At 36.7% G+C, this 15,641-nt stretch overlaps 1 protein-coding gene across 1 annotated transcript in view; it reads right to left on the bottom strand.

Moving 5' to 3' along the window:
- Positions 1-15,641, bottom strand: part of LOC108670921 (teneurin-a) — a 51,647-nt gene that overhangs the window by 18,364 nt on the left and 17,642 nt on the right. Inside the window, 4 exon segments of the mRNA XM_047884356.1 lie at positions 763-885; positions 4,496-4,522; positions 5,528-5,736; positions 5,739-6,019. Coding sequence (XP_047740312.1) covers positions 763-885; positions 4,496-4,522; positions 5,528-5,736; positions 5,739-6,019 — 640 coding nt within the window.

Below are 15,641 nucleotides of genomic sequence, written 5' to 3'. Positions count from 1 at the left end.
TAAAGTATCTGAACTATTCTCCCGTTTAATTTAAGCTCATTGTCAGCGTAAACCACAGCTATGTTGATAAGGGTCCAGTTGTGGGTGCCAGTACTATCAGCCACAATCTAACACAACTTATTTTACTGGCCAATAAGCTTTGGCACAAAGCCACTTTGGCTCCTAATCAACAATGTATATTTGGCAAAAAGTGTTCGTTTGTGCGAGTTTGAAGGATTGAATTGAGTCAGGATATTACTGTGACCTGAGTATGTATTCGAAAATTTGCTCGAATTTTCTACTCCGAACACGAAACACCAAACCTGCATGATTTTGTTGCTACATTCACTACCAGCCCCTGTAGCGGCCAGCCAGTTCACGAGGTCATGAGGTCAATGGCCAGATATCTATAGGCGGTTATTACTAGCACGATACAATTGCTGCAACAAGTGCTCTCGTATAAATGAGCTTTTCGACACATATGAATGCGCAACCATATAATGGTCATTTACGGTAGGCAACTTTCGGTCAATTGGAAACCATAACACAAATTCCTTTTTTCAAGTGGACAATAATTGACGCTAGACACAAATACCTTACACATGTCGTATATCTCTGTCCTGGAAAAATATCGTTAATCAGGCTTAAAATAAACAAAGATGAGAACCAAATTTTAAGGTAAACAATTAAAATCAAATATTTCAAATTTAGAATGAATAGTGTCCAATAGATCGTTTAGTTCAGTAAGATTATTTTTTTAAATTAGCACTTTTTGGCACTGACCAGCCGCCGCGGCGTGTAGCGGTGATGCCGTACTTGCTGGACTGCTTGTCAACGCTCGTGCGCACCCCGACGATGCCTTCACCGTTAGCGGACACCACGCGGCCTCTGATCACCGACACGCGTCTGCAACGCAGCAAAAGGACCAACATCACATTCTTGTCCCATCTTGCACACTTAGACATAAGACATATTCAGCATGACTAAGTTAGTTTATCATTTAGTTCCCACATTAAAATGAAATATTTTTCAGTTTCAGGGTCTAAAAAAATTGAAACCAGCACTTTTTAAGGCCCCAAAGTAGCATCAGTAAACTAACCAAAAATCAGTATCATTACTTATACAAAGTCTAAAGGCAGGCACCGCAAGTAAGTACAAGTTATGCCTGAGAAACAAATTATTCACAAACGTATTTTAGGGTTTAGTGAAAAATGTCTAAACAATTTCCGCCTCGTAATTTATAACACACTAATGATTATAAATTTCATCCAAAGGATCACAGCAAACGGAAAAAAAACAATGTTAGATCATGCAACAATGGAAATCACTAGAGGCATGACAAGCATCGTGCACGTCGAATTAGTTAGCATAATATAAGATACTTTAATCTTGAAATACTTTTTGAAGCTTAGTTAAAAATAAACGCGAAGCGTCGTGCTGTGATACTATATCCATTAGAGTCACACAGCTACCATGAATAAAGTATTCGGACACGGCGTAAAATTCTAGTGCTTCCAGAAAATTGTTGAAAGATTCGTGTCTGCATTGCTAAGTGATCGAGAATAAATTACGGAACTGTTCAAGGAAGTCGCGGATGAGGCTTTAGCACAATAAAGCTTAAATAATGATGTTCAGAAATATCTAAACATTAGACGAACAGCAGCTGCGCTGAAAATCCAAGTCCAATGAAAATTTTTGGTATTATTGTAAATAGTATACAAATGAACTTTAATTGTTGAGTTTGCGATGAATTTCAGCGCTAACTAAACAAAAAATACTAACTAAACGCTCAACTAAACTAAACGCTAAATAAAAAAAAAAAAGCGTTTGATATAAAGCTCAAAAATTTTTAACGCGATTCAAATATAAATTGAAGAGATTAGGACCAGGAAACGAAATAAATATAACGATGATATAGTAGGGAATACATAAAAAAATTTACGAGGTGAGTTCGTGAGATATGCACATATAGGCGGGAACATTCCCCCTGCCACCTTAATTGCGCTAGTCTCCCCACAGTATCAAATCTACTCGGAGCTTGCATGGAAATGCTACTAAAATGCAACCTTCAATGAATATTTTAACCAATATTTGCATAGGCTACCAGAACAGGGGAGAGCCGGAGCTGGACTCAAGGCGATTAGGGTCTCGCATTGACCACCGCTACATTGTTTTTGCAAGCCCTGGTTTCCAATAATTCATTTTTTTTTTGTGAATTTTTGTGCGAATAGAAATGTTTAAAAATAACCGAGTACGTTCGCTTATACTTCATCTGAGAGTGAAGAGAATGCTTAAAATGTCGCATATTTTTGCCAAGCATTTTAAAGGGCCACTGATCGGCACATTTTAAATAAGGCGAATGGTTTCGCCTGGCCTGCAACGTTGAGATAGCAAAAACAATAGGATAGAATATAGGGTGCGAGAGTTCTAAATGATTATTAATACTTATAAATGATCTACTAGTGTGTTCGCATAATTGAAATAGAATGGATTATGAACAATTATTTTATTGGAGCTTTTTGAAAATAAATCTATTCCACAAAAACTTAAGCAATTGATAGGAAGTACCAGTTACGTGGTCGTGTAACTAAGCAGGTTGATTGTCAAATCTTTCCTTGAATACATAAAAACTAAAAAGGCAGGCAAGCGCCAATGCCATGATAGACATTTAACGCTTCATTACAGTAGATCAAAATTAACAGTGGTACTGAAAAATAGAACAAAACAAAGAATTAAATCTGCCTTTTTCCTGTATTTTAGTGGATTAGTCGTCAACAAAGGCACAAGTGAATTGAACGATGCATTCTCGGATTTTATTTTATTAATTCTAATGCGGAACTCAATGCTTACCCCTATTATCAACGATGAGATAATTAGAAATAACTCCAAATCGCTGGCGGATTGAACTCTACGGGTTTGACTACAAATATTTAAGTAACTCATGCCTACAGAAAATGAACTACGACTTTCAGAATATGAATTGAATATAAAAACTGACTATTATAATGGAAAATTTGACCAAATTTATGAGTTTATTGATTAGCAAATAAAGTAAGGCCTGGCAAAATAAGTTTTCCATTGTTTCGTATTTTTTTGGTTCGTTTATGAAATGCTGGCAGATGAAAAGTATTACAGTTACTGCTTTGTAAAATTCTCTGCCGTTATAATTACGAGGCATGTTTTTCAAGTCAGTACTGTTTTGGAATTAAAAAAAGACGTGCAAAGATATCGCACTAATTTTATTTTTACATGAAAGCCTGTACCTCAATCTATTTTTATACAATATTTCCGTGAACATTGAGGCATTTGCCATAACGTGGCACCAGTCTTTGAACAAATGTTTTGACTTCGTTACCGTCTTGAAGACGCCGACCGCCCACGTGTTTCTTCAAAGTGTAGTGTGATGCATTTGATGCAGTGTGATGCATCACACTGCAAACATCATTCATGATGCAGTAGTTAACAAGTCAGGCGGCAGAATTTTATCAGGAAGGTATTCAAAAACTGGTGCCACGTTATGACAAGTGCCTCAATTTTCACGGAAATTATGTAGAAGAGTATATTAAGGTACAGGCTTTCATGTAAAAATAAAAATATTGCGATAACTTTGCAGGTCTTTTTTTAATTCCAAAACAGTACTGACTAAAAAAACATACTTCGTACATAATGAGATTTTTTGAAGATTTCAACTCAAGGGCATGTAAATCACTCAGAAGGTATCTCATTAGAATGAGAGCTTGAACCTAAATTACTTCATGAAAACGTGCACAACAGTCGAAATAATAGTAAAGTATGCTCAGCACATTAAGGAATAACTCAGCGCAGCATATTAGAAGAGGAGGAAGTAAATAAATGAAGGTGATGCTTAATGAGATAGGGTAGGTGAATGGAGCTAAGCGCCAACGAAGGAGTCGCTAATGCTGCTACAATACACTCATTTAGGAAATATTGTGCATGCACGCTATTTAGGAAATACAAATTCATGTTTACTTCTTATTTATTGTATCAAAAAGTATTGATAAATTTCCTATTCATTTCTCATGATACGAATGATACCTTGGAGAAAATTTAACCAGTGAACTTGGAATTTACAACAGTATGTATATTGCAGTAAAGTAAAGTAAACAGTAAAGAGTGCGCCTTTTGTAAACAAATTTAATAAATTTATCTATAATTCAACATAATCTGTCTACAAAAATATGACGAGCTTCGTGAAAACCATTAACACAAATGAATGGTGAAAATGATTTACCAGCAACTACCAGTACACGCATATCTTACATTTTTGCGAAACGTATTTTCGCAAAAAAAACTCAAGTAGCAAATACGAATGCCACCTATATTAATCTTATTCGAAAAATGTATCATTGAAAAACAGGATTAAGTTTTTAAATGTGTTAAAAAGCAAACTAATTTCATAAGATGAGTTCATAAAGTCAAAATTAAGTGAAGCAGCAATTCTAAAGCAAACGATGAAATTAGCACAAGGCAAACAGAGAGCGCCTGCACTACTCACCTTGGCTCGAAGGAGCTCCAGAAGAGACTAAGACGGGATGGGAGTGAAGGAAAAGGAAGTTATTTTTGATGATGATGATGGTTGCGGTTGAGGAGCACGATAAACATTTTTCAAACAAACATTCGTGACTTCGTCATCCAAAGGGAACACAAAATATGAAAAAAATAAACTGTACCACAAATACTCAAAGGCTACATTTAATTTACAGCAGTTTTACTAAATCCATTAATTTGATTCCCGTGGAACGCTTAAAAAGTTTATCAGCTTAGTCAGATGGTGTATGCCAATATCAACAATATTAAACGTTGACAATAAATTTCACGGCAACACAATGAACAATTTCACTGCTTGGACCCGTTGAGCATCATAATAATTTTATTATTAATAGTAATAAAAGTCTATCGCTTCCAAAGACACTTTCAATGAACGTGTACTGTAGAACATTATGTATCATTAATACGGCATAAAAAAATTCTCGCATGAAAGGAAACATCGATGCAAGAAGCTCAAAAGATATAAAATAATTACGGCCTTGGAAGACGATAAAAGCAATGGGGTAGAAACGAGTCCAGGCTACGATGAGCATACCCTCCCATATTTCCCCTTTATTTATATGTGCAATGTCAAAATTAGTCCAAAAATCTGATAAAAAACGCGTTCTTCAAAACAGATCTCGGAATGATTTTTCAATTTAAATATTGCGCATAAATGTAAGAAAATATTTCTTGTTAAGATATTAAGTTGGCAGTTCATCAGTCATGGCAGTAAGTAAGTGACTGGTAAAATAAACAATTGACGTTCTGACGAATGAAATAATACAAATAAGCAAGAAAATAATACAAGTGAAGTATCGATGAGACTCATAAACGAGAGAGTAGCATAGCCAGCATCGTATCCGGAAGAGGAGTCCATGTTTCGATTGATTACTAACACTCGAGCAAAGCGTTTCAAACTAAACACAAACCATTCAAAGTTTAATTCAGTACCAAACCTAATCACATGAAGACCATTGGATAAGATTAATGGACGTACCTTTCTTCAAACTGGTCTTTGCGAGCGAAGTCTTGGACCTGCCGATCCTCAATAATGAACTTGACTCTCTGATAGAAAGAGGCGGTGACGGTAGGCGGTTGTTTGGTGAGCAACACGTCCACGGGGTCGCTGGACATCATGCACATGACGTGGTCACTGCACACACTCTCCCAGCAGCAGTCAGAGTCTGAGCAGTCAGCTAGTCCGTCTGGTGATCAGAGTTCATACATAGAGAGATATTGTATGAATTTAATACAAACTTTGTTCATTTATATACATCAAATAATATAGTTTCTTGCAATAACATACGGATGGTGCAGTGGCGGCCGTTCCAGCCCTGGATGCAGATGCAGGTGCCGTTGTGGCATTGGCCGTGTTCGGAGCAGCGGGCGTCGCAGGAGCGCTCTTCGCAGCGCTCGCCCGTCCAGCCTTGCGCGCACTCGCACCCCGACGCACCGCAGCTGCCGTGTGCGCACGATACGTCGCATCGGGCTGAGATGGACACAAAACAGACCTTAAATAATACTATTTATTTGGCAATTATACTGTGCTTTTATTTTCTACGTTAACGACATCGCGGACGTCAGGGGTAGGTGCCGTTGTGGAATTACTGAACCTATGAAAGAAATATTGTAAATATAGTGAGTAAGTAACAAATTTATTCGATACGCAAGGTTTCAGTCGCGCTTGTAGATCGGGTGCGAGCTTGTAACAACCTGCGACACAAATCTGTTATATCCAAGTTTATTTGATTATCAATTCTAATTTTGGCACTCGGTATTTTTTAATTGCGTAATAAAGCAAATAAGAGATACAGCTTCAAATGAGCTTTAGGACGAATTTAGTCAAATAAGTAAAAAAGAAGACTACATGGAATGAGGAGAGTACCGGGCAACTTGATACACATCAGCTACGCAAGCTGGTACCGAAACCGTAAAAACGACGCTGCCGACGCAATAAATCCCGTTCAAACGAAATCCTAGAACATTATGAATTCATATATTAACAAATAAATTTAAGCATAAGCTTTTTTTCAAACGAGTTCAAAAATTATATGGTCACAAGTATTCTTCATATGGTGGCTTCGATGAACCCCAAGGCCTAGATAAACATAGTGGCCATTCCTATGCACCAGGTATTCAATAATTCACTCAACTTCTGCACACAGAGCCGGAACTTTTTGGTGGAAAGTTACAACTGAAACTTATCACGCGGGATAAATCAATATAGTTATATGGAGTCGACTTTGGCCAGAATAATGGAAGGGAAATACGGTAGAATTTTCTACCTGATTCACCTTCTTCCTCCCCGAATCTCGTTTTTCACACTCATTTTTGATCGTGAACTCATGCTTTTTTAACCATTTTAATTTTGTACTTCCAAAAGGACTTTGAAGAAGGAAATATTTATTTGGCTAGGTTCAGTCGCCTCACAGGAAATAGCTTTTGATGCTAATTTCCTAACCTGTAACTATTCTCTTTTCCACGTGAACTCGTAAGCTCGGTTGCTGGTACGAGCTTTAAAGCTGTTGTAGTTCGCACTGCATTTTAAGAGCCTCTCATTCTTTCGATATTGTAGATGGAAACCTCGGCGAAGACTTTATGTCGAATCACGTTTAGCATAAGAAATTTTCAGAAATGAGATAACCTGATTTAGAGTGATGAGTTCCTGATTTAATGACTTTTTAGTCGTTTAATTTGTTTTAATTTTCTAGAGAGGTGAGCTCACAATCCATTTCACGTGAGAACTGATATGCGTCAATGTTTGTCATCTTAAATTCAATAAACTTGAAAGATGTAAAACATATAAATTTGAACACATATATGCACTTGAAACTTGAAAGATGGAAAAGTGCATAATTTCTCGATAAATAATTGACGACATTTTCATTCCGCCTCTCATGCGTGAAAATTATCGTGTTTTTCATTAAAGAATTTCATTGTCACATTTTCGCTGACACCAACAGCGTGGGGTAGTTACTAAGCAAGCTAGAAAAGTGAGCTGCTTGCTTAACTTCTCACGCAATGAGTTAGGTTTGTGTAATACCGTTACAGCAGCAATTTAATGAACATTTTATTTCAAATTTCTCTCAATTGACAACTTACAACAACGAATTATATAAAAAAATGTTTCATCAGTTTCAGTGATAACTAAAATTTAATTTTATTATAAAACAAGAATACGAGCCTCGACGGCACTAAAATACCTTCATATGATGGTAGAATTTTTCCTGCACAATATTCACGTGTCAATATAAACACAGTAAAGCTGAAACGTGCATTTTGATGAATTGGAGGGATTCCAGAAGCAAGCTGTGTTGCCTTTCTCTTGCCTAGCGTCGCTGCAGCTTTCGTCGCTCCAATAAGCAGTGGATAAGAATTTTATTGCTTTGACGCGTGTTTGTGTTCTTTGATTGTGTTTGCTGGCTTGATCTGCAGCAAGTTTATGCATCAGAAAATATTTCAGCACTCTAGCTACCAGAAATAGAGGGCTGGCGTGCTTTGTGTGCTACGGCATCGACGTTGAACGCTTACTGGGATACGTGTCACATCTTCTAGGGTAGGGAAGTTAAAAAAAACAGGTAATTCAATAATAATTTCAGTAAATCGAATTTGTTCATATATCCGACGACAATTTTTATTCAAAAATTACTTAATTTCCGTTTCATGCTGGTCTAAAGGCAGATGACGAGACCAGCTACGAGATTATACTTTTTTTACAATTCGTTATCAAATCGTGTCCATGAATGAAGAAAGTACTGAACAATCAGTAGAGATTGAAGCTTTACGCATGACAAATTTTGTGAACAGACGCAAAATTGCAATAGTGCAGAACACGAAGGGTAGGAATATTGGAATAAGCAGAACACTACAGGTTATGTGAAGTGAAAGATTATAATTTATGGGGTTCACACAGCTGATTCGACATAACTTTCATTTTTTGCTCCATTGATTTATTCATTGTTGATGAGGTAATCAGGAATAAATTTTAGAAAACACTATCGATTATGGTTTGAATAATAATGAAGAGCAATAATATCCTGCAGGAGTAACCAGCATTTGAATACAATTATTGTTCCCCAAACAATTAAAATTAGGGTTTATACCTCGAATAAAAAAACATAGCTGGTTCTGTAAAATATATCCCCACAAATGCGAAGTGGAGACGAAAACTGAGTTTATTAGTTGACTAGAATATTAACATGGAGAATAATTCGATTGTTACGTATGCTGCGAGTAAATAAAAATTTAGAACTACCAAGTGAATGCACAATAAACATGAAATATTTCATTAGAAATCAACTATCAGAGCCCTCTATTAGACAATATAAAAAACTACAAATATTATTTTTATAAGATATAGTGTAAATTGAATTACGACATAATATGCGTCAGAATTTCCATAAAGAACACATATCGACAATAAAGCCTACATTTCGATAGCATTACTGGTGCTCAGAGAGGTGAGGACATTGGCATGCCGTAAATTAAAGTTTGATGGCCTCACAGGGAATTATTACCGTATTAGGTATGACAATGGGCCATTTAACGCCGGATCGCCCCACCATCATTGAAACGAGGTTTCGATACCAGATCCCAAAATTGTTCGTTTTCAGCACAAAAGATGGATTTGTGCAAAGAAGGAAATGCCACATTTTCTGATATCTCAAGAGGTCAACAAATAATCGTTGCATTGATCAAAGGTTCGACAGTTCAAGCTCTTAAAAAGTAGAAATTCAAGCTTTGGCGCCCACAATTTAAAGATGAGGCAGGGCGTGGAGTCGATTGTCGTGGAAGTTCCATAACTCGCTCACTGAAAATTAAGCGCTGATATTCTGAGACTGTTTGAGGAATATAGGCCCCTATTAATGACGAATACATAACCTTTGGCATTACAATCGAACAATCGAACACCTACGTGAGTTTAAACTCATTACATACGTGTAGGCACTTTCCATAAACTTGTGCTTGCAACACTGATTATCTGTAATCCGTGCTATTCATGCACTTGTGCGTTATGAAGAATGAAATTCATCATTCTTTACTTCTACCTGGGTGCTCCATTGCTATTAAACGATTATTGTCAATGCTTGGTAATATATAACATAATCCAACGAAACTATGCACTTGAAATTTAGGTTTCTTATGTTCATAATTTTAGCGAAAATACGACAATCTTGAAACATATTTCTCAAAGAATTGATTCCATGTGGAAAGTTGAGCAACGTTAGACGAGCGCATCAACTACCTTAATCGTGGAAAGGTTGGATTATTGTCGTATCAAGATAAAAATATAACTCAGTACTCACTGCAGTGAATGACAGAGAGCGCATTTTCTCGTCGACGAAAACGTGAAGTCACGGACGGACAGGCAGACGGACGGACATGACGAGCACAATAGGGAATTTTTTCCATAATTGAGAAAATGCACTAAAAATATGACGGTTATATGTCAATTTTTTTATTCGCGTTTCGGGTCGCCAAAACAAAAAATCTTTATACATTCAAAATATTAAGGCACTGTTTCAATGATCCAAGGTTCAAACAATATTGATTACGTGATAGGCTGAAGCTCAAGAAATTATTGCTTTTATTGCTATCTGTGAGTAAGTGATAATATTTAACTGGTATCTATAATTAAATGATAATGGTAACGCATCACATTTTCCGATGAGCAGAGTTTTCTGTGCAGAAATGAAATCTAAGTGCTAACGATTAATGTTTACTAAAATTAATGTATTTATCGTCAGAAACTATTAGTTGTCAAGTAAATCTTAAGGCAAGAAAGCATTTTTTGAGAGCCATTGTGATTTAGTTTCTGAGCCAATTTAGAAATATTAAGTAGAAGAAATAGGCACTAGGTAAATAGGCAATACCTAGTGATGTGATAGAACATACGAGTTATTTATCTACTTGTCGACACAGTGGTTTATAATAGTTCATGACACCTAAAATCATGTCCTGGAGCTCAATGATTGTTCATGTTCGTGAGTGAAGCTTGAACAACACCGGCCGAGGTCGCTTAAGTCAGGAAAGTTTAATAACGCTGCGGGCGGCAGCGGATGGTGAGCTCAGATGCAGCCACAGACCACCTAACGAGGAGCTGCAGCTACGGATAAGCGTTATGGCTTAAACTTCTTTAAGCTATGCGCATAATTCCGATTTTGCTTCTCGACGCAGAAGAATTATAGAAAATTTACCTGATATCACAGAAAAGAAAGTTTCGTCCTAGCGAGCTTCCAGCTAAACTTTACTTTAAAAAACGATACTGAATGGTGAAAGTTTAGCTAGAGTCATGTTAGGAAACCTAAAATGGAAAAAAGTTTCAGCACTTTTAAACCATAAAGTAACGTTATGCGATACACAAGCCGAATGACACAAAATGAGCTTAGAATACCAAAAACAAAAGCCTTTGTGGACTGAATGGCATTAAATTCAATAAGTTTGATATCCAAGACTAAATTTATGGGGATCCCAAATATGTTCGTACTAAATAATTTTGTATTTTTAAGAAGATTGTCTTCAAAACAAGGACAAAGCGGATTTCCGCTGAATTTATCGATAGAAAAACCGCCGAAAATGTTATGGGTCTTAGCGAACCTCTAAGGAATTACAGGTCCATGGACGGCTTGGTATTGGCAGGAGCGGCGTCGCGGGACTTGAGAATAAAGAGACGAACTTGCCATGGCTTCCTTACAGTGCGATGTGTGGGCGAGGTTACAGTGAGAGCACAACCGCAAAGACGAAATACCTTCAAACCTTAAAGATTGCGAGATCAAACTGGTTGAAAACAAATTAAACGAACGAAAATGTTAATAAGAATGTAATTTTAGTAAAGTAAAAAAAGTAAATCAGAACTTTCTTCTAGGACAGAATTTAAAACTGGGGAACAAAGAGAAAAAGAATATGTTATCCTCAATGAGAAGCGATTCGAGGTCATTAAAACATGACCTTAAGTCCAAAGAAGGATACATAATCAAATGATTTAACTGTATATTACTATACATAAATCGTGTACTATAGCAGTTAATGAGTTATCGAAATAACAGGACCTTGTTGAGCCCAGGAGTAATTTTTCGACTAATGGTCGGCAGTTTTCTCGATAACGACTATAAAGTCCACACAGATGAGGACATGGATTTATTGCAGGTTCTTTCAAGAGCTCAGAAACAAAGACTGGCCTTAAAACATCGAAGGCAGTGGTGAAGGACAGGGCAGTAAATTACATCGATGACCCATCAATCGTTTCAAAGAAACCCTCACTCAACTCACCAAAACAAAAATTTTGATGCAAAGCAAGCCAAGCAAATTCGACTAAAAACTGCCTAAAGGCAAATAATGAAGTATATTAAACAACGGGCCCCCAAAACTGCTTAGATTAGCAGCACACTTTTTACTTCGATGTAGAAATCCTGTTACTGCTCAATGATTGATTCGTTCTTCTGAAGTTCAAATATTTTGTCAACTCGAAAACTTTGCGGAATGATGAAGTGAATGTTTATAATGATTACAGAAAAATGAGCTCCTCGAGAATTTGTCCAAGATTCATAGAATAATGTTTAATGTAGCTTTGGAAAACAAATTATATAAAACAATGGTAGAAAGGAATTCAGGATGGAAGAATACTCCAATATAGTCGACCAAACCATTTATACGATTTACTTCATTTACTGATAGTCTTGAAAGTGGTCATGAATATAGTTCATAAAATCCGCGTTTACTATTAACAAACGAGAAGATCATGCGTTAAGAGAGTATTTTCTTTAAAATCAGTAAATTTATTAACATTAATTTTGAATTACTTGCTTCAGAATTTAAAAAAAATAGATCAATACACCTATTTGCATGCGCATGACCTCGAATATCAATATTCAAAATGTGATGACTCAGATGTTGAGGTATTCAGAATGAGATTAAATGCTTACCACAAGGAATCACTAACAACCATCTCATAAGGAACAGAAGTTTAATGTCCTTTGTTACTATGATAATTCATTCGAATAAACTGCGTTAAAAACATGCGGTATATGACTTGCTCCAACCTATCGATGTAGCTCATTATCTCGTCAAGGCCTTCGTTGTGTAAACCAAGCCATCGCACACGACAAAGCGAATTAATAATTTTCTTTAGGAAACACGTACGTAGCCTTTCTTTTAAGACAAAGCAAACTTATTACTTCTAATTATTTTATTTGTGATGGAGGGTTTTAATTTATTTTGATATGCCATTATCAACCAAATATAATTGCACTCTGTCAACCTAATAAAATTTGGTTGTAATGCAAGTTGTTATTACTGAAATTCTCTCAATGTTAGAAATATTTCTAAGTTGAACGTCAAGAATTATTTAAATATTTATGAATAAATAATTGTGTTATTAAAAGCAAAAGTGCTCCACACATCGAAGATCGGATCTACAGACATGCCTAAATACTCTCCCCTATTAAGCGATTGATGGCTTTCGAACTGAACGGAGAAAGCACACACTTCTCTTTGTCAAAGACAAATATTTTAGGAGTAAGACTTGCACACGGAGAGTTCGAAGGGAGAAAAAAAACTTAGAAGAAGATCTCCAAACGCATCTCCTAGGCATTAATCAGTTTCACGCGTCTCGACAAAAATTCAATAATACTCAATAACCGTAAACTGTTCATCTTGGAACTGTGAAGAGCAGTCGTTTGTTAGGGAGACAATTCAAGAACTGGCGGCAGACTGATAAAGTCAGAACGTCAGTGCGAGGAGAAAAAGTCTCCTAAATTCAATCGGTCTGAGGAAGCGAATACGCAGCAAAACCGTTATTTGATGTCATCAGGGACCAGGCCGGAGAAGGGGACATTTTCTTTTCCACGCATTTCTTGCCGTCTCGAAGTCTGGCAGTCAAATCGAGCAGTGAGTATTTTACATGAGATTTAAAAAAGCGACCAAATCTTCGACTGAGGGTTCATCATTTGGCTGTTGATGGTGACAAGAAATGAAAAACCACGCTTCAGCTATTAAATCGAATTGTTCTTTGAATCATTTAGTTCGAATGCAATCGCTACGCAACAGATGATGCTGTAAACTTCATGAAACTATAAAATTCACGCAACAAATTTTTGTAAGTAAAAGCAATAGAGCCTTTTGTCTTGAGTCAGGTGACACAGTATAAATGAGAAATCATAAAGGATGATGCGGTAAAATTTCATGAAATTTCCTGATTAATCGAGTATCAAGCTAAGCATCCTTGACAAAAGGTCATTGATAGCAGAATTATGCAATTCGATGAGCTTATGAACAAAAATATCCACATGATATTACGAATTACGATTAATTACGAATTGAAGTTTGCAGGGCTGAGTGCGATGAAAATATCTACCGTGGAGTAGCTTTGGGCAAGAATATATATACGTCTCTCCACTTCCGACTGCAGATATGGTTTATGTACAGTTTGATCGCCTTAAATGTTAACTATTATGCTCTACAATCTACAAGAATGTAAAATGAATAACGAGTAGAATATCGTAAAGGGAAAGAACGGAAGGAGAAGGAAATTGAACGGGAAGAAAACACCACAAAAATACTTTTGTAAGTGATTTACGGGATTTTATTTATGGTCCAATTATGGATTAGACTCGTGTAGTGAATTCGATCAAGCATGTTATTAGTCCGGTTCACTACCTAACCTTCAGGGAGATGTCATACGATGAGTCAGTTGGTAATTTGGTGTACGAATATATTTTTTCAATCAAAGGAAGGTATGCATTCGGGTTCCCCTTTTATCGACCGGAGTGCATGTTCAAGTAAATTGTAAAATAGTTTAAAATGGGCTTCTGCCACATCAAGTTCTCGGTTCTCAGCTTTCACATTCATTGTCTATTGAAGGGCATTCAAGTTATACGCCAGAAGCGGCAGCACTGTTAAAAATGAGATTTCTCAGCCCTGGTCCAGGCTTTGATACTCCTAAGCAAAATGTCGCCCGCCTGTGTGGGTTTGGACAAGACATTTGTGCCAATATAGTTGATGTGACGGCGAATAAATGCGAGGAATATGAATACTGAACAGAATAACAAATTAAAGAGTTCACAGCCCTGGTCCAGGCTTTGATACTCCTAAGCAAAATGTCGCCCGCCTGCATTCAGGAAATGTGTGGGTTTGGACAAGACATTTGTGCCAATATAGTTGATGTGACGGCGAATAAATGCGAGGAATATGAATACTGAACAGAATAACAAATTAAAGGGCAAATACTGACAAATTTGGTTATTATCAGCATTTAGGTGTAATAATACAAACATTTTGATGAGCAAACGTTATCTAAAATTACAAAACCACGGACTCCTTTCAAAGCAACGATTATGTTGACAAAATAGATTCGACAAAAATAATTACAGACAATAATCTTTATTCTCTACTGCTTCATGGTGATGCGTTTCGATATCGAGCTCTTGCAGCGTAGTGTGCACTCAGTAATTTCATGTCCCATCGCAAATCAAGAGTAATTGTTCATTAGAAATCAATATATCGAAACTACGTTGGCTGCCAAGTGAAGTGTCGAGAACTGATGGAATTCACAGGTTTTTGTTCCAGCGCCAGATACTTTGCATAAAAATTTCATCAAGTGTCGGACTGGGTGTTGGCTGCGCTAGAGATAACGCTGGGGGCGAAGCGCCTTTGATGTCCTCTTCAAAGGCTTGATTTTATTAGCGCAATTTGATCACATGGACTCCAGGAGTACCATTGAAGGGTGACACCGTGACATTTGCTAACTGGTTATTGAACTGATAGCTCTGTTAATGACCAGAGACAACCATTGAATGACTTTTAATTTTCCTAAATAAACGAGCCGCGACCGATATAGACGAGTGTTCGGCCGAAGAAATTGTAAAAGGCGATTGATTTTTCGAAATGAGAATTGATCCCGACATTCAAGAGGAAGTTGAATATTACTAAATAAATGAAAAATATAATTCACCGAGTAGAGGAGACAACAATGTGTAAATTCTCAGCACAGAGCCGCTATCAATCGTGAAATTAAGTTATGAAACTTTTTATTCAATCATTTATTACAGTTTACGTCCACGTAAATGAAGAATCGTCTATAGTTACACACCGAAAAATGTCCTAATAACAATCGA

This window comes from Hyalella azteca, unplaced genomic scaffold (genome assembly GCF_000764305.2).
Source record: "Hyalella azteca isolate HAZT.00-mixed unplaced genomic scaffold, Hazt_2.0.2 contig15271, whole genome shotgun sequence".
NCBI lineage: Eukaryota > Metazoa > Arthropoda > Malacostraca > Amphipoda > Hyalellidae > Hyalella > Hyalella azteca.
The sequence above is the reverse complement of the archived record's forward strand: the minus strand, read 5'-3'. Positions and strand labels throughout refer to the sequence as shown.